Below are 25,093 nucleotides of genomic sequence, written 5' to 3' on the forward strand. Positions count from 1 at the left end.
ACATGACCAGGTCCCGATAAAGAACATGGTGCTGCCGCTGAAAACTAACCGGGAGAATTCGGGAGGGGCCACAAGGAGGGAGGAGATCCCAGCCCATAGTATGTCTTGTAAAACTAACCCAGAAGCATTCGGGAGGCGCCACAAGGAGGGAGGAGACCCCAGCCCATAGTATATCTTGTAAAACTAACCCAGAAGCATTCGGGTGGGGAAAAAGGAGGAGGGGGGAGACAATATGTCCTGCTAACCTCCCAGAAACCGTCGCGCTGGAATCCATCTGGGCTGAGAGCTGCGCGAGCCACCAGGAAGGACCCTGAGTCAGACTACGGGGTTAAGCAAGATGACTGGCCAGAGACAACCGGGAAACTAACCCCATCACCATAAAACCCGAGACTGTGAGCCACATGGCAGAGCAGTTCTCCTGGGTTCCCTCACCCTGCTGCTCTCCGCCCGGGCGCCCCTTCTCAATAAAGTCTCTTGCTTTGTCAGCACGTGTGTCTCCTTGGACAGTTCATTTCCAAGCATTAGACAAGAGCCCACTCTTGGGCCCTGAAAGGGGTCCCCCTTCCTGCAACAAAAGGACTGAATTGGGAGCCCAGGGAATGAGGAAGAACCAGCAAAGGAGGCTGAGAAGGAGCAGGAAGTGAAGTCACTTCAGTGTTTCACTGGGTCCAAAGCTGCTCAGGCGTCCAATAAGTCTCGAAATGAGAATTGACCATTGGATGCTCAACGAGCTCGTGATTACTGGTGAACTTGACAAGAGCAGTTTCAGTGAAATGATGAGGCTAAAAGATTGACTGGCTTCCAAAGGAAGATGAGAAAAATTGGAGACAGTGAATTTATACAATTTTCTCAAGCTTTGCTGCAAAAAGATAGAGAAATGTGAGTGACAGCTGGAAGGAGAGGAGAGGCCAACCGGGAGCTTTTATAAAATAAGGGGGAAAAGAGCATGTTGTATGCTGATGGGGGAAGGACCCAACAAGATGGAGAAGGAGAGGAGGAGAAACATCAAGACAAGGGATGCACAAGGGGAGGGCTAGCTTTTGCTGGGAGCACTGAACAGTCCTTCAACAGCAGAGCTGCAGGTAGATAGCAAGTGTGCTGGCTTCTGGTTTGGTTTTTTTTGGCTTGAGGGATCCTCAGTTCCCCAACCAGGGATTGAACCCCGGCCACAGCAGTGAAAGCCCGGAATCCTAGGCCACCAAGGAACTCCTTAAGTGCACTTTAAAACTCGCTTACTCAGCCCTAAAAAAGAACTAAATAATGCCATTTGCAGCAGCATGGATGGAGACTTTAGAGATCATCATACTGAGTGAAGTAAGTCAGACAGAGAAAGACAAGTATCATATGATATCACTCATATGTGGAACCTAATTTTAAAAAATGATACAAATGAACTTATTTTCAAAACAGAAACAGACTTACAGATATCGAAAACAAGCTTCTGGTTACCAAGGGGGAGGGATAAATCAGGAACTTGGGATTAACATATATACACTACTGTATATAAGATAGATAACCAACAAGGACCTAGGACCTACTGTATAGCACAGGGAACTCTACTCAATATTCTGTGATAACCTATATGAGAAAAGAATCTGAAAAAGAATGAATATATGTATATGTATAACTGAATCACTTTGTATACACCTGAAACTAACACAACATTGTAAATCAACTATACTCCAATAAAAAAAAAAAACAAAAAACAACTCGCTACCAAATAACGTGGCCTATAGTCATATCTATTTTTCTCAAAAGGAAATGGCATTTTTCAATCTGGAATTGATTACATTTTCTCATTCATATAATGAAATTTTCTTAGTGTGCACAACACTTGAACAATTTAATCCAAGGTTTTCTTAGGTCCTAATTTTTCTTAGCTGCTCAAATATATGGCTATTATCTAAAAAATCATTTCCTTTAACATCTTACACATTGGGAAAAACTATTCCTTAGATGATTTTGAAAACTTCTATGTTTCAACATTTGTCTTCAAGATTACTTTCAATATTTGGGTAAACCAAGTACATTGCTTGAAGGGGGGAAAATAAGTATTTTATTTAATAAGAAATGAATAAATATCAAACACTGAAGAAGAAATTGTCACTCCTGTGATAATGTTCACATTCCATTAATGTTTTGTTTCAATGGTTGTAAACTATTTTTATTTTAATAACACAATTACTAAAGATGCCTACGTAGAGAATTTCCAAATAATCCAAATTACCATTTTTTTTTTGCCGTGCTGCACAGCTTGTGGGATCTCAGTTCCCCGACCAGGGATTGAATGTAGGCCACGGCAGTGAAAGCGCCAAGTCCTAACCACTAGATCACCAGGGAACGCCCCCAAATCGCTATTTTAAAAAACTAGTAACATTAAAGATAAAACAAAACAAAACAAAAAGCTAGTAACATTTACCTCTTTACCTAAAGGACAATTTATTGTTTTAATTCCCAATGGAATCTTAAATGGAAAATTTAAACCCAGCATTCCCTCTAATTTTAAAAAGGCAGATAACAACTGGAAGTACTCAGGGATTTCCTCATCTCTTCTAACAGTCATAAACTTATACACATCCATTGTGTAAATGGCTGATGGTAGAGAGGGCAGGGATTTTCACACACTTGTAAAATGAGGATATTTTAAGGTAACATTAAAAATAAGGGTGTACATAACTTCATTTCATTCCGATTTCTCATTGGTCAGGAAAGCCAAGGCTTCTCGCAAGGCCTGTGAGGATAAATGTCTTAATCTTTAAATAATTCGGGCATAAGATCTAAATAGGCATTTCCCCAAAGAAAACATACAGATGGCCAACGTGCACATGAAAAGATGCTCGTCACCACTAATTATTAGAGAAATGCAAATCAAAACTACAATCACCTCACACCACTCAGAACAGCCATCGTCAAAAAGTCTACAAATAATAAATGCTGGAGAGGGTTTGGAGAAAAGGGAACCCTCCTGCACTGTTGGTGGGAATGTAAATTGGTGCAGCCACTATGGAAAACAGTATGGAGTTTCCTTAAAAAACTAAAAATAGAGTTGCCATATGATCCAGCAATCCCACTCCTGGGTATATATCCAGAGAAAACCATAATTCAGAAAGATACTTGTATCCCATTGTTCATAGCAGCACTATTTACAATAGCCAAGACATGAAAGCAACCTAAATGTCCATCAACAGATGAATGGATAAAGAAGATATGGTATATATATATACAATGGACTATTACTCAGCCATAAAAAAAGAAGGAAATAATGCCATTTGCAGCACATGGATGGACCTAGAGATTATCATACTAAGTCAGACAGAGAAAAACAAATATATGAGATCACATGTGGAATCTAAAATATGATACAAATGAACTTATCTACAAAACAGAAAGAGTCAGACATAGAAAACAACCTTATGGTTACTAAAGGGGGAGAGGGCATAAATTAGGAGTATGAGATTAACAGATAGACACTACTATATATAAAATAGACAGACAACAAGGACCTACTGTAGAGCAAAAGGAACTATACTCAAAATCTTGTAATAACTTATAATGGAAAAGACTCTGAAAAAGACTATATATACATATATGCATGTATAACTGAATCACTTTGCTGTACACCTGAAACTAACACAATATTGTAAATCAACTACAGTTCAATAAAAAAAAAAAATTCAGGTAGAGGTGGACTGAATTGACATATTTACTTTTTTTTTCTCCTCCCAGCAGTCTCCACTTTTCACCACGCGAGGGCAGTAACGAGATACCTATTTGACCATTCCCGTTCCGTCAGGGGTTTTTCTCAGAAAGATGCAGATTCTCTTTCCTGTACCTATCAAAGGCCAGATACTTCGTTTCAAACTATGATAAACACAAGCGTATCTCCTGAAAACCCTTAGAGATCCAGTTGACAAGTTCAGGGTCAGGTTCCAGCCACGGGATGAGAAGTTTAAGGGGAATGAGGTTAAGAGCTAATAAGGGAAGGCCCGGGCCCTCCTGTTAAGTAAAAGAATCTGGGAGTGTGGGTAAGGAGGAATCATGGAAAAAGAATAAAGAACCCAGAGGTGGAAGCCCAAAGACAGTCCTTTCTCCTTTCTGCCTTGGAGAAAACAGGCAGCAGCTTACAGTAATTCTGAGTTCTGCTTCTCTCCTTGACTATGGCAGTTTCACCACGTTATATAAAGGCATCATTAAGAAATCAAAACATGTTTACGAGGTTAGACGTTCTGAAAGTAACTCTTTAAGATAAAGAAACAATTAAAAAATGAGAGAAAGAAAACCCAAGGACATTCTTAGCCAGCCATCTGTAGATACTAGATGGAAAAGAGATCTTATGGAAAGAATTTCTAGATCTTACAGCCACTATGGAAAACACTATAAAGGTACCTCAAAAAATTAAAAATAGTACTACCATATGATCGAGCAATCCCAGTTCTAGGTATTTATGCGAATGAACTGAAATCAGGATCTCAAAGAGATACATACACCCCCATGTTCACTGCAGCATTATTACAATAGCCAAGATATGGAAACAACCTAAGTGTCCATCAATGGATGAATGGGTAAAGATGACAGGGTATATACATACAATGGAATGTTATTCAGCCTTAATAGAGAAGAAAATCCTGCCATTTGCGACAACATGGATAAACCTTGAGAGCATAATGCTAAGTGAAATAAGCTAATCACAGAAGGACAAATACTACATGATGCTACTTGTATGTGGAATCTAAAGGAGTCAACCTCAAAAAAAAAAAAAAGTCAACCTCATAGAAGCACAGAGGAGAATGATGGTTACCAGGGCATGGGAGGAAGACATGGAGAGGTGGGTACAAAGTTTCAGTTATGCAAGATAAAACAGTTCTGGAGATCTGCAATACAGCATAGTGCCTGTAGCTAAAAATGCTTCATCCTGTACTTAACATTTGCTAAGAGGGTAGATCTTATGCTGTGTTCTAACCACACACATACACACACACACACACACACACACACACACAAATGAGATAAACAGTGTGGGAGGAAACTGAGAGGCAATGGATGTTTATGTCCTTGATGGTGGTGATGGTTTCACGCACTCATCCCCAAACTCATCCCATTGGGGGGAAAAAAAAAAAAAATTCTAGTTCTTTACTAAATTTAAAATTAGGGAATTCCCTGGCAGTCCAGTGGTTAGGGCCCCCGTGCTTCCATTGCATGGGGCACGGGTTCCATCCCTGGTCGGGGAACTAATATCCCGCATGCTGCGTGGCCCGCCAAAAAAATAAAAATAGAAAAATAAAAAATAATGTTATACCAGACCGTGGTTTAGACATTTCATAGAATCATTTATTTCCTACACTTTTTTAAAATGACCAAACTGTTTCTAATATTTCGGACTGGATTCCCACTAAATTAAAGGTCTCTTTTGGAAAGCACATGTTATTTCCAGGGCTGAACATTTGAATTTTTATTCCTTCAGCAGTTTAGTGGAAGGATCAGTCATACAGCATAAAATAAGTGGAAACTATGCCATTAAGCATGAGTTATGTTCTGGCTGGATTTCTTCCTGGGCGATCTTACCCTAGTGACTGAGCCCGTGGGGACTAGCTTCCTGCTCTGTGTGACAAAGATGACCTCTGCGATCTGCTAGAAGCAAGGGGCGCAGGCAGCGGCCCAGCGCTGTGGTCGCCACGTGAAGCTGCGCGCAGCGCCCTAGGCCGCTCCCCGGAGGCGGCGCTTCCGCGAGCCCCGCGGCCCGGGTTGAGCTGCGTCCGTGCCAAGCCCCGCCCGCCGCGCGGAGGCGGGGTCGACCGCAGAGTTAAGTGCGGCCGAGGGCGGGCCACGGGGTGTTCCTCCCCGCCCGATGCCATGGACAAGGATCGCGCCTCCGCCCGCCTGCGCGTCTTGCTGCGACACCTCGGCGGCCGCTCGGCCGGGGCCGTCGTATCCTTTGGGTGCGCGGGGCTCGAGCTGGAAGGGTGGTGGCTATCAGGGCGCATCACACAGCCGCCGCGCCGGCTCTTCCTTGCTCCGTGCCGCCTGTCCCCGTGATGGTCACGTCTCTTCCGGGCCCTGGGGGCGAGGACAGGTGCGTCCCCAGGAGCCGGTGGTCCCCAAGGCCCCAGAGGGGACCGGCCCGCCCGGTAGGCCCGGGACTGCTGGCCCCAGCGACTGGAGTGGCGTCGCTGCAGCCTTCCGGGCCCTCAGGGCCTCTGCTCCCCGGCTTTGGGGGGGGATGGGAAGTCGTTACCGAGCGGGCCTGCACTTGGCCGCGCCTGATGGCCGCGGCTGCCCAGAGACCGAGACCGTAAACGGGGGCGCAGAGCTACCTGGAGGAGCCGCGGAGCCCTCTCAGGGCGGAGCCGCCCCCCAGCTCTTCCTTCTCCAGGGGAGCCCCGTGGAGCTTACACTGTCTCCTGGAGAAGGGCTGGGTGCCCCGTGTCCGCTCCTGCTCAGGCCTTGAGAAGTTAATCCCCGGGAGCATGTGTGCGCTACGGGCGTTGGATCCAGAGAGATGTCACTGTGCGACACAGAAGTCAAGTTGACCTATAGAATTGTTTTTGTCTGCTCAGATTAAGTGTTCTCGTTCAGCGCGAACTTTTGGAAGCTCCGCAGAAAACTGGGCCTGGGATTTTTTTCCCTTGTGACCTGTTCTGCTATATTTAGGATCCTGAAATCTTTCCTAAAACGATCTTACTGGCTGTTTCTTTTACTTTCACTATTGCTCTCTCTGCTGAATTCCAAGCCTTGATGAATCAGAACCGTTGTCAATTTAAAATCTCATCCACAAACCGATGAAGGGAACCCAGGTGACTCTGTAATCTCATTTTACAGTTGAGAAAACAGTGACGCTAGGAGAGATGAAAACTCCTGACCAAGGTCATTAAGGGAAGCAGTAGTTGTCAAACTGCAGTCCCCGGACCAGCAGTATCAGCGTCACCTGGGTAATTGTTAAAAACGCAGATACTCGGGCTCATCTCAGACCTGTGGTATCAAAATACCTGGGCATGGGGCCCAGCGATCTGTTTGCACTTGTTTCTGATACATTTTAATTGTGAGAACCACCAATATACTGGGACTAGATATAACTGGAACTAGATTCAGGTTTCCGGGCCCAGACTGTCAAGACTTTTATTTTTATTTATTTTGTTAATAAATTTACTTATTTTATTTATTTATTTCTGGCTGCGTTGGGTCTTCGTTGCTGCGCGTGGGCTTTCTCTAGTTGCTGCCAGCGGGGGCTACTCTTCGTTGCGGTTCGGGACTGATATTGGGACTGTCCTGGCTTTTTGCTGAGAACAGTTGACAAAGAGGTTAACTCTATCCCTTGGGGAAAACACAGTAGCTGGTAACTCTTGACTCCTGGCGCCTGCCTCTCTCCTTGACGTTTTTTTTTGGCCTCACCACGTGGCTTGTGGGATCTTAGTTCCCCGACCAGTAATTGAACCTGGGCCCTACGCAGTGAGAGCGACGAGTCCTAACCATTGAACCTCCAGGGAATTCCCATCTCCTTGACTATTATATTGTCCCCAGTTATATAAAGACATCATTCAAAAAGGATAAAATGTTTAAGAGAAGTGACATTCTGAAAGTAACTCTTTAAGCTAAAGAAACAATGAAAAAAATGAGAAGAAAAAAACCAAGATGCTAAGTCAGTCATCTGTGATTACTGGATAGAAAACAAAAAGGAATTTCTAAGTTCTTTAAGATATTTAAAAAGATACTCTACTATGTGGATCATATTTTTCTTGGAGTCATTGTTTATTTTATAGACTTTTTTTTTTTCCTTTGAGAAACCATAGGTAATTCAGAGGCCTGTGAAAGGCTGTATCGCTGCAAATCTTAAATCTAAGGCAACTAGTGTTTCTTTTTTTTTTTTTAATTTTTTTTTTTTTTTTGGCTGTGGTGTGCAGCATGTGGGATCTTAGTCCCCCAACCAGGGATCGAATCTGTGCCGTCTGCATTGGGAGCGTGGAGTCTTGACCACTGGACCTCCAGGGAAGTCCCTCCTTTGTCAATTTTTAATTGGGTTATTTATCTTTTTATTATTGAGTTGTAATAGTTCTTTATTATATTCTAGATACACGTCCCCTATCAGATATATGATTGCAAACATTTTCTCCTGTTCTTTGGGTTGTCTTTTTTTTTTTTTTAACATCTTTATTGGAGTATAATTGCTCTACAATAGTGTGTTAGTTTCTGCTGTATCGCAAAGTGAGTCAGCTATACATATACATATATCCCCATATCTCCTCCCTCTTGCGTCTCTCTCCCACCCTCCCTAACCCACCCCTCTAGGTGGTCACAAAGCACCGAGCTGATCTCCCTGTGCTATGCGGCTGCTTCCCACTATCTATTTTACATTTGGTAGTGTATATATGTCAATGCAACTCTCTCACTTCGTCCCATCTTGCACTTCCCCCTCCCCATGTCCTCAAGTCCATTCTCTACATCTGCATCTTTATTCCTGTCCTGCCCCTATGTTCATCAGAACCATTTTCTTTTTTAGATTCCATATATGTGTTAGCATATATTTGTTTATCTCTTTCTGACTTATTTCACTCTGTATGACAGACTCTAGGGCCATCCACCTCACTACAAATAACTCAGTTTCGTTTCTTTCTTTTATAATTTATTTATTTATTTATTTATTTTTGGCTGTGTTGGGTCTTCGTTGCTGTTCGTGGGCTTTCTCTAGTTGCGGCGAGTGGGGACTACTCTTTCATTATGGTGTGCAGGCTTCTCATTGCGGTGGTTTCTCTTGTTGCAGAGCACAGGCTGTAGACGCACGGGCTTCAGTAGTTGTGTCACAGGGGCTCAGCAGTTGTGGCTCACGGGCTCTAGAGTGCAGGCTCAGTAGTTGTGGCGCACGGGCTTAGTTGCTTCGCGGCATGTGGGATCTTCCCAGATCAGGGATCGAACCCGAGTCCCCTGCATTGGCAGGCGGTTTCTTAACCACTGCGCCACCAGGCAAGTCCCAACAGTCCTAGTCTTGAGCCAGGGTTGGCAAACATTTTCTTTAAAGGTAGACTTTTTTTTTTTTCTAATGACCAGCCAATATTGCTAATATTTTGGACTAGACTCCTACTAAGTTAAATTCCTCTTTTGAATAGCACATGTTTCTCCTTATTTCTAGAATAGAGCCTTTCCATTTTTATTCGTTCAGTAGTTTGGTAGGAGAAATAGCCAGGGGGAATGGAATAGATATAAACTCTGAATACCGTGTGGAAGCCTTGGCTCAGCTGTTTTCTGCTGGGTGACCTTGGACTAGTTACTGAGCTCTCCTAGCCTAGGGTTCCTGCTCTATGCAACAGGAATAATAAAGCTCCTGGCTCCCAGCTGCCTCCTCAGGCTATTGTGAAATGAAAAGAGGTAAGCAGCAGTGCATCAGAGCTTACGTGTGTAATCAGTTTGCTTGGTGACCATTTAGGGCCCGTCTTCCCTTGTGAAAACCAATCCAGGGCAGACCGTTCCTAGAAAAGGTTGACACCTAAATTTTACTTTATTTGCCTTAACTCACATCCTAGATAGCTCACCACACTTCAGGGACTGTTCCTCCTGGCAGTTTCCACCCTCAACAATTCCAGTGAGTAAATCTAATTTTAATTTTTAACCATACAATGTATTTAAAGGTTTTTTTTTTTTCTAGCGGTAACTAGGATATAAAATACATGTTGCCCGATGAGAATTCATTATACAAATCCTCCATTTCCAGGATCTGTTCTAACGATCATGGAAAATTTTGAAGACCCTGACTTTTTCTATATGTATTTTAAAGTTCAGAAAGGAGGAAAAATGTGAGAAAGTGCATAATCTTATTTTGTAAAATTCAGGCATGGTACATCTCATTTAAATTAGCCTGTTGTTTGGTTAGTCTGATGTATTAGCTACCATCTTTGGTTTGTCTTAAAATCACCTTTGAAGTGGAAAACATTGATCTCCATGGAATATTCTCATAGGGTCACAGTTCCAAACCAGAGTAATGGACAAGGTGATCTGAGTTTGTGTGTGTGTGCTGTACACTTATTTAGATTTTTGTTACTTTGATTTCTTCTGTGAATGCATGAACTAGACAATTAAAAACATAAAATATATCAGTTTCCCATCTGAAAAACCCATCATAAAATATATTAGTTTCCCAACTGAAATACATATTCATTACAGAATAAATTTTAAAATCAGAGAAATAGGAGGAATTAAAAAAACATCATCCATAATACCATTACATAAAGGCAATCACTATTAAATTTTTTTTTTGTATTTCTTTGTAGTCTTTTTTTAAAACAAGTAGTGTCTTGGTTTTACATCATTGTCATCATATTTTAATTTACTAGGCATTGTCCATGCTATTATATGCTCTTTATTTTTAATGCTTGAGTCATATCCCATTGAATGGATATAATATGATTAGTTAATTATTCCTCCATTTCTTGGTGATAGTAATTAATGCTTTGGATCTAAAGCTTAAAAATTTTTTTCAGATTATTTCCTTAAAGTCTTAGAAATAAAAATGCTTAGTGGAAGAGTACATACATTTCTCAGGTTCTTGATACATATTGTTAGGTTGTGATTTGTAAATTGGACTTATTTGAGATTTTTTTCTGCTTTAGGTATACTCGGGATAATAATGTTCTAAGCCTAGAACAGAGAAAATTTTATGAAGAAAATGGATTTCTTGTCATTAAAAACTTGGTGTCTGATGCTGATATTCAATATTTTAGGTACAGTAACACTATTTGTTATATAACAGAAATATGTATTATATGTGTGTAATGGGAATATGAGTAAGATTAGCTTGTGTATATACAGATATTTTTCAGGGATTGGGTTTGCTAGGAAGTGGTTTGTTAGAACCTGGGCTCGAGCCAGGGTGGCTGGCTTTAATCTTAACCCCGTCGCTTAACACTGTATGTATGAGGCAATTCCTTAACCTTTCCATGCCTGTTTCCATATCTGCAAAACAGGGGAAATAACAGTACTTATGTCCTAGAGTTGTTCTTAGGACTAAATAGGTAAAATAGAGAGAGAATACTTTAAACAGGGCCTGGCTTATTGTAGTGCTAGGGAAGTGTTTGCTCTTTTATTCAGCTGAAACCAAATCACAAATATTTCCCCACTGGTCTGCTAAGCTAAGGAATATTTGAATTCTGGGAGCAAGTTTCAGCCTCACGGTTAGGAGGCAGGCACTTCTGAGTTGGCCATTTTCTCCTTCCTCCCATCAGAACTATTCAACCTGGGGCTAGAGGCCAACTTGGTGCAGAAAAACCACCCCCAAACCTTCGAGTTTTTCCACAGAACAAGGCCAGGGAGGTGCTTGGAGCCTGTGGTAATGACATCATTTACCAATTGAATTTTCTAGGGATGAGTTTGAAAGAATCTGCAGAATGAAGGTGAAACCACTGGGATTGATGGTGATGAGAGATGTGACCATTGCAAAATCAGAGTATGTGCCAAATGAGAAAGTGATTACCAAGGTCCAAGATTTCCAAGAAGATAAGGAACTCTTCAGATACTGCACCCTCCCTGAGGTTCAAGGCCTTCTTGTGTTCCTTTCTCTTTAAGCTAATTGCCCATCTGCATGCCTGCCTCTGATATATTATTATTATTATTAGTTTTTACTTTATCTAGCTAGCCCTTTTCTACTGGGGTCCTAGAGTGGTGGTTCTCAACCAGAGATGGACATTTGGCAATGTCTGGAGACATGTTTGCTTGTCAGGCAGGAGGAATGGTGTCCTGTTGGCTTCTAATGGGTAGAGGTCAGAGATGCTGCTACTTGGGCCCAGGGATGCTATAATGCACAGAATAGCCCCTTCCCACAAGCAAAGAATTATCCAGCCCAAAATGTCAGTTGTGCCAAGACTGAGAAATCCTGCTTTTGCTAATTATTTTTGGTGAAGAAGAGCAGGAATTCTGTGGTAAGAGAGAGCCTTTCTCACACTTCATACAGGCACTTCCACAGGGGTGATAGTGCTGAGGCTATTTATTGTAATATCCATTTATTTTTTCTTTTTGTTTTATGATCTGGTCAGTAGAGGTGTGAGTCTGTTTTTAAATGTAAACTAGGGCCTCCCTGGTGGCGCAGTGGTTAAGAATCCGCCTGCCAATGTAGGGGACACGGGTTTGAGCCCTGGTCCAGGAAGATCCCACATGCCGCGGCGCAACTAAGCCCGTGTGCCACAACTACTGAGCCTGCGCTCTAGAGCCCACGAGCCACAACTGCTGAAGCCCGCGCGCCTAGAGCCTGTGCTCTGCAACAAGAGAAGCCACCGCAATGAGAAGCCCATGCATTGCAACTAAGAGTAGCCCCTGCTCACCGCAACTAGAGAAAGCCTGTGCCCAGCAACCAAGACCCAATGCAGCCAAAAAAAAAAAAAAAAGAAGCAAACAAATAAATGTAAACTAGTTTTTTAAAAATTATTCTTTAAGAGTAGTTCATATTTATAAAAATATCCAAATAGTATAGAAGGACATGAAAAGTGAATTCTCCCACCCCTAGCACCACTCACTGTTCAGTTTTTTTATGTATTCATCTAGAATTATTTCAGGTATAATCAAGCATATCTGTATAACCCCACCTTTTGTGTAACAGGGAATATACTGGTTGTCACTTTGCTTTTCCACTTGCAGTAGATCTGAGACATCTTTCCATATTAGTATCTATGGATCTACTTTATACTTTGTAAACTATTGCATAGTATTCCAGTGCATAAATGTACTACAGTTTATGACCATTTATTTAGAATGGTTTCAAAGGACACTTTGCACAAAGTACTTATTAGAAACTATAACCTCAAGTGCTGTTAAAAAATCTGATTCGTGAAGAAAGACTGTACAGCTGAGCCATCTGGGATGTCGGGCCCCTTGGGTTGGGGATGGGAGGAGAAGTGGCCCCTCTGAGCCATGCGTTCTTCCCAACCTCAAGTCCTGTTATAGAAATGGAAGTTGTGTGGGTGGATCGAGGATAGAAAGCTGGAAATCACAGGCAACATGTGGTAGATTAAGCTCTATCAGGACTTTCAGATTTCCTACCTCTGTAACGTGTGAACCACATATCTGGTGGTTCATGCAATGATTTTTAGGAGGTAGGCATTCTTTTAATAGCTGGGTATTTATTTTAGTATGTATTGGAAAAATGAACCAGCACCTCAAATCCATGATTTCAAGAATATTATTAATCAGGATAAAACTAAGTAAAAGAGGGGCTTCCCTGGTGGCGCAGTGGTTAAGAACCCGCCTGCCAATGCAGGGGACACGGGTTTGAGCCCTGGTCCGGGAAGATCCCACATGCCACGCAGCAACTAAGCCCGTGAGCCTCAACTACTGAAGCCCGCGCGCCTAGAGCCTGTGCTCCGCAACAATAGAAGCCACCGCAATGAGAAGCCCGCGCACCGCAACGAAGAGTAGCCCTCGCTTGCCGCAGTGAGAGAAAACCTGCGCACAGCAACAAAGACCCAACGCAGCCAAAAAATAAATAAATAAATTTTTTAAAAAAGAAAAAAAACTAAGTAAAAGAAGTGAGTTAATTTAATTTAGGGAGAATATTGGCTAAATATATTGGGAAATTCTGCAAAGCAGGACAGAAACGGTGAGGATGGCTCTTGAATGACGAAGGTTTAGAAAATAGCAGTCTAAGTGAATACTAAAAAAAAAAAAAGACAAAAACAAACTTCTTATTAAAAAAACAAGCATGAGGCCTGACTCCTGAGATTTTTGTAACATTTCAAGTGTTTCGTACTCAAACTGCCAATATTCCTTATACACAAGAGATCAAATAGTGAGAAAGCCGTAGAATGTGCTTCATTTTTTGCAGTCAGACAGAAAGGGAGTTTGAATACCATCTTTTTCATTTAACTGGCTCTGCAAACTTAGGCATCTTATTCGTGTGGGGCATTCATTTCAAAGTATTATTAATGAATGGGGGCATTAACTTTCAGGGACTATTGTGAGGCTTAACCGAGCTTATGTGTCAATATATAGAAAGCCCCTGGCAGGTAGGAGGCCTGCAATGTTGAGTCCTTTCTGCTTGTTACCCCTTTCTAGTGGGTCTGATGCAGGAGGTGGTCCTCCCTGTCACCTGCTCCCATTGCAGCTTATTCCTCGTAGCGTGGGTCTCAGCCACATCGCCCGTGTCATTATGTGTTTAACATCTTTTTTCCCACCAGCATATAAACTCCTCTGGGGCAGGGACCCGCTTATCTTGTTCACTGTTGTGTCCCTATTTGCTGTCACTCTGCCTGGTTCAGAGACCTTAGGAAGGAGTTGTTGAATTAACGGCCATGCTGATTGTGAAGTGGCCTCCAGGCCCCTGTTCTCCTGCCCTCGGGGTTACTCATGACAGCTGCAAACCTGTCGGGGCCTTTTGTGGTCCCTTCTTACGAAGAGTCTCCGTGAAGGAAAAGGAAGCTGCCTTCTCACTGGGCAACTGCCAACAGCTTTAGTAGAAAGAAGGGCATTCCTGCCCTTTGCAGCTGGTGTCTCACAGAAACTCATGTCTCTCTTGTAGAAGAAGCACTCACGTTTCCAGCTGGCTCCAAAAAGCCTGTCTAGTTCAGAGTGTTGTAAATTTCCAATGATTTCCAGTTGCTGACTTTTCCATGGTTGGTTTGCAAGGTTGTGAAATATCGATTGATTGTTTTAAACAATTGCCATCTGAGTTCCTGTATAGATAGATGTACTTTGTGCCACCTGCCTATGTATCTGATTTCCCATGAACTTTTTTCCCCCTTTCCCTTAGATTCTGAAATATGTGGAGTGCTTCACTGGACCCAATATTATGGCCATGCATACAATGCTGATAAACAAACCTCCAGATTCTGGTAAAGACCTCTGATTTGTAAAGGAAAAGCAACAACAACAACAAAGAAAGTGTTTAAGTACATAAGGTTGATGTCCTAACTAATAGCAATGTGTACAACTGCTAAACTTTGCGTAAATGAATATATGTACTTTTATTTCAGTCTTAAGATAGCTTACATCATAAAAACATTGAAGTATAGGGTTATCGCTGGGTTTTTACACAACTGGCTTCTGAAAGATGCAGTTTAGTAAACACAACTGTCCCTACACCCCAGAGGCTCCTGTTATTCAACATCCCTAAGCCTTGTTACCACTCTCACCCATGCATGAGAGTGTGGACCTTGCCTTCCTGATCTGAAGACATTATTATTACTACCAAAGTTAAAACTATTCTTATAAATCATATACCACAGTTATTCTTAAAATTTCCTGTGCTTGCTAAAATGTAGCTTCTAAGGCCTCCCTCCTAGAGAGACCGATTCAGAAAACAGAACCCAGGAATCTGCATTTTTATTAACCATACCCAGAGATGCTAATGCAGATGGCTCTTGGGCCACACTGAGAAATTCAGCTGTACCAGCGGTAGTAAATCGGCCATTAGAGATTCTTGATCCTTTTCTACTTTGTCGTCCTCCTGATGGCTGGGAGAGGTTTATGTGACAGGTCTGTAATTTAACATCAAGTCTTTCCCTCCTTGGGTGTCTTGCCTGGAGAGATCCGGTGGCCTGGGGGAACCACGTTCAGAGGGCAAAGCTTGGGAAAAATGTAAATGTGGGCCTAGTATCTCTGATTCTCCACATTGATTGTACACCAAATGCTTCTAGTTTGGTGGGGAAACCTCTGAGAGGCCTTTTATTTAGTTAGTTAGTTAATTAACAAATATATTTTTTTGTATCAGCCACGTTGAAGGCTATCAGAGGACCTCAGATTTGACCACTCTCTTTAATTAATCAACCTTTTTTTGGGACTACTAAGCTCTGTGCCCAAACCAGAGTTAGGAAGGAATAAAGCACAGTCGAGATGATGACATATGTACAGCATGCTAGAAAATAGTGTAAGGTAGTCCTTGGCTACCAGAAGACCAGAAAGAATTACAGGATCCAGAGTTACTGTGCTGATGGGAATTCTCTGGTGGTCCAGCACTTAGGATTCCATGCTTCCACTGCAAGGGGCATGGGTTCAATTCCTGGTTGGGGAACTAAGATCCCTCATGCCTCGCGGCATGGCCAAAAAAAAAGACAGAGTCACTGTGCTGATTCAGTGTTCCAATTTGGTGCTTATCTGTTGAGGCTGGTTTTCTTTAGCATTGTTTCATCTGTTTGCTTTTGCAGGGATAGGTCATTGTTCTGGTTTTTCAAGCAGAGGAGAAGAATTCTGAGACTTGAGTTTATTTATTTTAACAGCAGGTTCTGTTTTAGGCAAGAAGACATCCCGTCACCCCTTGCACCAGGATCTGCACTATTTCCCCTTCAGGCCCAGCAATAGCATCGTTTGTGCCTGGACAGCCATGGAGCACATCGACCGGAACAACGGCTGTCTGGTCGTGCTCCCAGGGACACACAAAGGCCCCCTGAAAACACACGATTATCCCCAGTGGGAGGTAAGTCTGCCTGGCGGCTGAGTCTTGATCAGAATCTTTTGTTGTTTTGATTTCACATCAGTATATATAAGGAGCTTTGCCAATAAGACGACATTTCCTTTCTTAGCAAAACATTGTTCTAGGATTTAGAATAAGGATCAGGGAAAACTCAAGGATGTCAGAGAAAATGATTGTCTTTGTTCTTTCAACAAGTGCTTGAAAGCCAACCAAAGTGGGGAACTTTGGTGATGCTATAACAGATCTGAGATTATGAAGCCTAACTGCAGAGGTAAGACACAAACACGGCAACACCAGATGTGTGTGCCAAGTGCCACATGAGTCTTACACCCTGATTGGTGGGTCTCGCAGTAAAGAAGTGGGATCATCTCCTTCCAGCTGAACAGACCGGCAGAGAGAGGCTCTGGGGAGGACTAAGTAGTATCCTGTTACGAGGCTGTTCACGGTTTATCGATTCAGCTGATGATACTGGAGGACTGTTTAATGCTTTGGGGCCTTTGAGTGATGAGATCAAATTGGTTCTTCAAGAGCGATAACCTTGTGGTCTGGCACAGAATGTACTGCAGGTGTTAGAGTCCAGAGGCAGAGAAACCAGAGAGGAGACTCTTAGCGTTTTAGGTATAAGGCAATAACGTCTCAAAAATCCCATAATGATGATCAAGGTGGGAAGAGCACCTGTTGTTAAGGCAGACAGAATGGACACGGTTCTGTGGGATGTAAAGAATATGGCTCTCAGGACTTCTGTGCCAACTAGTGAGAATTCTTCTTTCTTTTAAAAATTAATTAATTTCATTTTTGGCTGCATTGAGTCTTCGTTGCTGCGCACGGGCTTTCTCTAGTTGCGGCGAGCGGGGGCTCCTCTTTGTTGCGGTGTGTGGGCTTCTCACTGCAGTGTCTTCTTGTTGCGGAGCACGAGCTCTAGGTACGTGGGCTTCAGTAGTTGTGGCACGCAGGCTCAGTAGTTGTGGCTCGCGGGCTCTAGAGCGCAGGCTCAGTAGTTGTGGCGCACGGGCTTAGGTGCTCTGCGGCACGTGGGATCTTCCCAGGCCAGGGATCGAACCCGTGTCCCCTGCATCGGCAGGCGGATTCTTAACCACTGAGCCACTAGGGAAGCCCCTAGTTAGAATTCTTGCACTGAGGATTAGTGCTAAGTGAAAATATTTGAGTCTAGATTCTGATATAAAATCTGAAATTCGTCGATTAAGTTGAGGTTTAGGAAAGGTTGGTGCAAGCAACAGAAGTGGGTTTTCACTGACTTCAGCCGAAGGGAATGTTTTGGAGGGCTGCAGGGGCATGCAGAATCGGTGGGAAGGCTGGCCAGCTCTGGGGGTTGGGGGATGGGGAATGAAAGAGGGAGTCCTTGCTCGGTGGGAACAGTTGGGTGGGGTACCTGGCATGGGCAGTGAACCCTGACTATGTCTGGTCTCTTCGATCCTCTGCTCAGATTCAAAGTGGCCACAGTGGGAGGTCAGATTAGCTTATCTTGGTTACATATCAACCCTGTGCACGAGAGAAGCTCACTGGGTCGAAGTCCCAATACAGTGCAGTACGAAAGTAGTCATTCCCCAAAAGGAATTTGTATTTGGGATAGTCTTAGGAAAGGAAATGGGATGCTACCCTCCAAAGACCCATAAAGGTTTGCAAACTTTGTCACTTCTCGTTTTAGCTTCTTCCATAAAGACATAACCATTACCTAATACAGTAACTAACTTTGAAAATAGTTATAAACAAACATAATGTTTTATTTATTTTATTATTTTTTAAAATTATTCTTTATTTCATTTATTTATTTTTGGCTGCATTGGGTCTTCGTTACTGCACGCGGGCTTTCTCTAGTTCCGGTGAGCGGGGGCTACTCTTCATTGCGGTGCGCGGGCTTCTCATTGCGGTGGCTTCTCTTGTTGCGGAGCACGGGCTCTAGGTACGCGGGCTTCAGTAGTTGTGGCTCGCGGGCTTCAGGAGTTGTGGCTCGCGGGCTCTAGAGCGCAGGCTCAGTAGTTGTGGCACACGGGCTTAGTTGCTCTGCGGCATGTGGGATCTTCCCGGACCAGGGCTCAAACCCGTGTCCCCTGCATTGGCAGGCGGATTCTTAACCACTGCGCCACCAGGGAAGTCCCCATAATGTTATAATTTACTATTCTTTCTTTACTTTGCATGTGACATGAGTGGTTTTTCAGCCCAGAAAAACTGAGTATTTTCTCTTCCCTAGTTTGGGAGAATAGTTAGCTTCTCAGAGATGCTCCTGAGTAACAGAAGAATGATTTATGCCAAGTTCCAGGTGGGAAAGAATGATTATGGGTTAACCTGGAAAGGTGGTCTCCTGCATTACCACAAAATGCAAAGCTGATCTAGATCTTCATTTATAATTCAGTAATGAAGGGTAGGTGGAAATTCCAAATTTTTCATCTGGTCTAAAAAGTCCATGATTTTAACATCAACATGTGGCTTTCTAAAACCAGTCATCTGAGAAGCTTTGGTATATGTAAGGTTTTTTTTTTTTTAATCTAATTTATTTATCTGTTTCTCTTGGAAGAACTTAGAGAAGCTTTGTTTTTTCCTGATGAGTCATTGATAAGGGTTTTAATTAGTGGCTTCCTCACATCTGGACTTGGCTTCCCTCGTGTTTTAGGGAGGGGTTAACATCATGTTCCACGGCATCCAGGACTACGACAAAAATAATGACCGGGTGCACCTCCTGATGGAGAAAGGAGACACTGTTTTCTTTCATCCTTTGCTCATCCACGGATCTGGTCGCAACAAAAGTCAAGGATTCCGGAAGGTATGCGTTCACATCACGGCTCTTTCTGAAGACGAACGGCTTAGGAACAAAAGTGCCGCGATATAGTCAAAGTTAAAGGATTTGTGACTTTTAACTAAACTGCCCTTTAGTCCGGTTTATTTAGCAGGAAATATATTTGCCTCCCTCATGCTTTCTTGCTCACAGCAGTAAGGAGCCAGGTGACCTCAGGATCCCAGCCTACTGAACATTCATGGAATTGCTTCAGAGCGAGAGCTTACTTCCTTGGAAGCTGCTAGCCTATGGTTTCAGAGGCAAAAGCAAAGGCAGACATACCAAATAAGAACATCTGGAATGTGTACAGCTCATATAAGAGGAACGTTTGTAATATTATTGCTCCTGGGGAAAATATTATTGATTGGAAAGGAAGGTCTGAATTGGCCACCCGGAAATCAGATATGGCCCTGTTTTTCACCCCTTAGCCTCAGTGTTTTCAATTTCATGATTTCAGTGCTTACATTAAAAATTGACATAATTTCTCATAAATTCCCAGATTTCTTGCCTCTCTAAGATTCCGCAGATCTGACGATACTATGGGCTCACATTTCCCTGATCTTATGATGTGGCTGTTTATACTAAATATTCGGGGCTTCTTTGGGGCTGAGTGAAGTTTTCCAGTCTGTCACAACAATCCCTTTTGTCTCCCTGAGGCTGAGGGTTAGTTGTCAGATTTCATCTTCCATTCATTCGAATATCCACCAGGCTCAACAGGACCGGGACGAGCATGAGGCAAGAAGGCACCCCCCTCAGGGGTACCCCAAAACCTCAGCAGTCCAACTACATAATATTTTAATGTAGTAGTTTAAAAAATCGAAATGAATGCCAAAAAATCCATGGTGAGCACAATGCCAAAATTTTAAAGACGAGGTCAGACCCTCCACTACCATGACCCTCAGAATTGTGCAAAGGGGTACAGGCACTACGCTGGAAATAATGTGTTTTACTATACCGACTTCGTAATTTTTCAATATTTTTTAACTGCTTTAATGTTTGGGGAAATATTAACCATTAAAAAATACATAAAAGGGTACAGGTAGGACTGTACATTTTTTCCCTTTTGCCTCAGGCTCCAATATGGCTTGGTATGGCACTAGGGCTTCCATGGGAAATAAAGCTTGTGACTCAACTGCCTAGAAATTTGATATTTGGGGCAAAGTAGGAAGCTCTTCTGATGGGTGCAGTCACCCTAATATAACTAACCTGTGACAAGGAAGGTGAGTTTTAACTACCGCCTTGCAAGTTACATCTGTTTATAACTCCTTCGAGAATGGGGAGAACCAAGGAACTTCCATCTTACCTTCAAAAGGAAACAAGATGGGTATTGTATGTGAATGTGATCAAGCTTTAAACATCCTTTTGATTCAAGAGGGGTGTCTGCCTATTATTTTCTTTACAAGGTCTTTTCAGTTTTTTCACCCCATAACTGTGGCCATTGAAATACCAACTCATTACAAACTGAACTGAGTAACTTCTGTAACTGAGGTGATGAGAAACCCTGCAATACATTCCTTTGTAGGACTTGGCAGTATCCACTCATTAGAAAAATCAAATGCTAAAAAGTTAAAGACTTCTTACTTACATAATTCTGTTCCCTGCCCCGTATATACCTTTGGAAAATAAATAACACAGCTAGTGAAAAACGTCTTGTAATTTCTCCATTAGCCTTTAGCTGGGTGGAAAAAAAAGCAGCTGAGCCATCAAGAGACTGATTTAGGACACATGGGAACAGCATTCAATCTAGAAATCAAATGCTCAGTGACAGAACTGACTTTCTAAAAGAAGCCTCCTTGCTTGGCTGCTGGTGTTAACGGGGTGTTTTTTGTTTGTTTGTTTTTGGGGTTTTTTTGTAACATGAATCGATTCACTTTGCACAGGCAATTTCCTGCCATTTTGCAGATGCCAACTGCCACTACATCGATGTGAAGGGTACCAGTCAAGAAAACATTGGAGAGGAAGTTTTAGAGATAGCCAGTAAGATCCATGGAGTGAAAGACGTCAGCCTGAAGGTATGTTTGTATGAAATGACAAGGTAAAGATCTTGGTTTTTCCTTTTCTTCAGATGCTTAATAATTCTCATACCTGATTTAATTTGAAAGTATAAAATGCTTGGGTTTAGAGCTCGTTTCGGAAACATTGCTGAGACCTAAGAATGACCGTGGAGTTTGTTTGTACTACTTGCTTCCCCAGTGTGGGAGGCCTGAATTCTCTAAGTCTCTGGGCTGTCCTGTGGTACGCAGGCCATCGTGTTGCAGAACGGACAGGTAGGAGAGGAGGTAGATAACAAATTCAGAGGAGAGGAAATGCAGGACAAGGCTACCTTCTGAACGCACACATTTTAAAGGTTTGGGCTGTCAATCATAGGCCTCCTTTGTTTGGAAAGAAGAGAGTATATGCATTTGGAATTCCAGTAAGACTCCCAGAAAGCAATTCTCAAGCAAGTGTTTGTTTGGGTCAGTTTGCATCCGGAGTTTAATGAAAGCCTGCATGTAGCAGAGATGAGAGATCACTGATGCTTGTCTTAGCGGGCGTAAGACAGCATTTCATATGCTTTCCTAATTAATACACCTCATCTGTAGATTTGTTTTTAACTGGTGAACATTCCATGCTGCTGCTGATCGATTACAAGTTATCAGTCAAGGCAAATAAATAAACTTATTTGCATCGTAGATTATGTACATTTTAGCATCTGAACCGAGAAGCTGACCCTACTTGTTAAATGTGCATTAGATAATTAAGTGCATCTATTCTGGGGGCGACATGACCCCCAAATAGGCTGAGTGTAATGATAACTCAGGGCCCTCTGGTACTCTGAAGAGCCTTGCTCACCAAAGGCAGGGTACCATCTTCTGAAACAACTTCCCAGCGCACAAATCTTCCTCCACCCTTAACCCCTTTTCTCTTTAGAATCTATGAATGTATCCCATATCTGAAAATGCTCTGGTCTCACATTTGCACATCCTGGAAGTCTTGTCCTTCTCCCTTTGTCCAGTACTTAAATGTCCTACAAAGGCAACATATTTTGCCAACTGGAACTTCCATCCAACACCCTGAATTTCAAGGCAGGAAAAAAATGTATATATTATGTTTGAGGTCTGTCACAGTTGTACTAAATGAATCAGTTCCTGTATTTATTTTTCGTTATTCTCTCAGCTATAGTTTATTGGCTTTACTTAAAAGAACAATACTAACTTCTGCTATAGAGTTCTTTGTCAGGTACAAAAGCACGTTCATATCCCTTTTCTTCTTTTCTTCACCAAAACCCAGTAGAGCAGTCATTATAGCTCCAAGCTCTTAATGAGAAAATGAAGAGTTCAAAAGATTGGCCTCAATTACATAAGTGACGGAGATTTCAGAGTCAGGTCCAGTTCCAAAATCGTTCTTCCCAGGATACCTTGCTGTTTGCTCAAAAATAAACAAGAAAGTCTGAATTGTTTTATTAGGAACAAAGAAGAAAAAAACCAAACCAGTAGCCCAGGACATCATTTTCATGATAATGATCTAATCAGGGGTAGATGACTCAGAATGGGGCAGGCAAACATCACCAAGGAAAGCAGGAGCTTGGGTACTAAACTGTTTGTATTGTGACCAGACTTAAGAGCCAGTTCCAACACCTGTAATCAACACGAGTGCCAAATAAAACAAGACTGACAGTGTGGGGGCTCACTGTCTTGGCTTACAAAACATGATTTTAGATGTTGGCAGGTACATTAATTGGAGTCTCAGAATGTGGTTTATTTACTAACTGTTATGACTATGGTGGACGGTTTTATTTTTCTTTTTTTTTTTGTATTTAACCACTTGTAGATGCTAGTAATCTACTTTGTCTTATGGTGAATAGGTAAATCAAAGTGTCCCATAAACTCATTGTGTTTGGTATTATTTCCAGGACGTTTGGAGATTTCGAGCACGCGTCGTGAAAGGAGAAAGAATCAACCTTTGAAACAGCCCTTTGCTCAAACTCTTTTCAAGAAAACCAGGACAGAACAAGGTCTTGGAGGAAAACCTTTTCTCAATGAGATGATGTAATCTTTTCTATCCACTTGTTAACAAAATCAAAGTGCACAGATCTGGTACTTAATTGCATACGGGTAATTCTGCAGCACGGTGGGGTGGCTTTAAAGGATATAAGATCAGTAAAAGTGAAATATTACTGTTTTAAGGAAAACTTGGGGTTGCAACTAATAAAGGTGATGCATAATTGAAGTCTGTTCGATCAGTTTCTTTCACTCAATTAGCTCTTTACCCAAGCAGGGATTAATGTTCTGAAACGCAAAGCCCACCACCTCCCAATTTTGTGTTGTGAGAGATTTCTTTTCAAATCTGGAACAATGAATATTAGAGGCACAGTTAGTGGAGGGCCTAAGAAGGGCATCAGGGAGTAAAAATATGGGTGGAAACTCATGTTCTGACACAGGATTTCCTTCCATGGCCTCTCCAGCCCAACCACCCTCCTTAAAGACTGGATCTTTCCAAGTCTTTTTCTCTAAAGCAAGAAGACCAGGGTAACTTTCTCTGCCAATTCATATTGGGCAGGGCAGCTGAAAACCTTCAGCATTTTCGAATGAAATCTAACCTCTTTCAAGGTCCTGGAAAATGGTTAGATACTTTTGATTTGGATTTCAAGTGGTGTGGACTGGGGGAATTTAATAGAGCACTGCATTTCTACACCAGCGGAGGGCAGCAAGGAGCCACAGTCCTTATTCTTAAAAATTCTAGTTAAAGCTTTAATAAGAAAGAAAGAGTCCCCTTTTTTGTCATTCTGCTATGCACGTTTTCCTAAATCTAGCTTCACCGTTTTTGTCAGTTTCTCTGTAAGAACACCCAGTTTAAGCTCAGCTCTAGCTAGATACTGGGGAAGACATGAGAATCCCTGACAGGGTCTAAGGATTATGGAATAATTGGAAATAAAATGTACATAGGGAAAGCCAGCGTAAACAGCATGTATGGGGCACTGTTCTGCAATAAACTTTTCAAACTAATTTTGAATTTAAAATAAATGTGAAAAAATAGACTTTAGCAGGAAAACCAGAGAGCAGAATTTGTCACTTCCCTTGTGCTTATTTATTTATTTATTTATTTATGGCTGTGCGTGGGTTTTCTCTAGTTGCCGAGCACAGACTCTAGGCTCATGGGCTTCAGTAGTTGTGGCATGTGGGCTCAGTAGTTGTGGCTCACAGGCTCTAGGGCACAGGCTTAGTAGTTGTGGTGCACAGGCTTAGTTGCTCTGCAGCATGTGGGCTCTTCCTGGACCAGGGCTCAAACCCGTGTCCCCTGCACTGGCAGGTGGATTCTTAACCACTGCGCCACCAGGGAACCCCCTCTCCCCCCCGTACATTTTTGAGTGAACTCCAACTAGTCAATTGGGAAACATTTCCCATCTTAGCCGTGTTCCTTCTGCCTACTAGTTCATCTAACAAATATCCAAGCATCTGTTACTGAACCAGGTTCGTTTTGCACCAGTTTCTAGAAAGGTTTTTCAAGCCGAAATGCTGAGACCCGGGGTTTGCAGCCAAGAGAGGAGACGGGAGAACAAAGTCTCAGATCTGCCTCCTGGAAGGCAAGGGGCTTGGGCTATTTATGGGATAAGGCAGCAGGGCGGACTGAGGCATGGGGGCATGGAGAGCATGGGGAAAGGTGATCGGGGAAAGGTGATCGGGGAAAGGTGATTGATTGGGGAAAGGTGATTGATTGGGGAAAGGTGATTGATTGGGGAAAGGTGATTGGGGAGAGGTGCAGTCAGGTCACCACTGTTATTCTGCCCAGGTGTGGCTAAGCCTCAGACCTCTGCACGTTCAGAAAGGCAGGCGCTCTGCACAGACCCAGGGTGGTGTCTTCAGTCCCCCGATGTCAAAAGGTCACTTAACGGAGACTCGCGCATGCCCAGTTGGAGGATCGGTGGTCCTATCCGGTCTTAACCAGTT

At 42.6% G+C, this 25,093-nt stretch overlaps 1 protein-coding gene across 1 annotated transcript; it reads left to right on the forward strand.

Annotated features, from left to right (window-relative positions):
- Nucleotides 1-5,814: 5,814 nt before the first annotated feature.
- PHYH (phytanoyl-CoA 2-hydroxylase) lies at nucleotides 5,815-23,375 on the forward strand. Its single transcript, XM_059910627.1, has 9 exons — nucleotides 5,815-5,925; nucleotides 9,510-9,568; nucleotides 10,593-10,703; nucleotides 11,342-11,510; nucleotides 14,717-14,798; nucleotides 16,197-16,378; nucleotides 19,005-19,154; nucleotides 21,047-21,178; nucleotides 23,059-23,375. Exons 1-9 carry the CDS (start codon nucleotides 5,851-5,853, stop codon nucleotides 23,110-23,112), a joined length of 1,014 nt encoding a protein of 337 aa, XP_059766610.1. The 5' UTR covers nucleotides 5,815-5,850; the 3' UTR covers nucleotides 23,113-23,375.
- Nucleotides 23,376-25,093: the final 1,718 nt, after the last annotated feature.

The sequence above is a fragment of the Balaenoptera ricei genome, chromosome 2 (assembly GCF_028023285.1).
Source record: "Balaenoptera ricei isolate mBalRic1 chromosome 2, mBalRic1.hap2, whole genome shotgun sequence".
Classification (NCBI taxonomy): Eukaryota; Metazoa; Chordata; class Mammalia; order Artiodactyla; family Balaenopteridae; genus Balaenoptera; species Balaenoptera ricei.

What these genes read in the sequence shown, in the direction of transcription:
- PHYH (XM_059910627.1), top strand. Translation starts at nt 5,851, where the DNA reads ATGGACAAGGATCGCGCCTCCGCCCGCCTGCGCGTCTTGCTGCGACAC. An exon ending in AAACAAACCTCCAGATTCTG is followed by an intron (nt 14,799 to 16,196) that starts GTAAAGACCTCT and finishes GTTCTGTTTTAG; the next exon opens with GCAAGAAGACATCCCGTCAC. An exon ending in TGAAAGACGTCAGCCTGAAG is followed by an intron (nt 21,179 to 23,058) that starts GTATGTTTGTAT and finishes TATTATTTCCAG; the next exon opens with GACGTTTGGAGATTTCGAGC.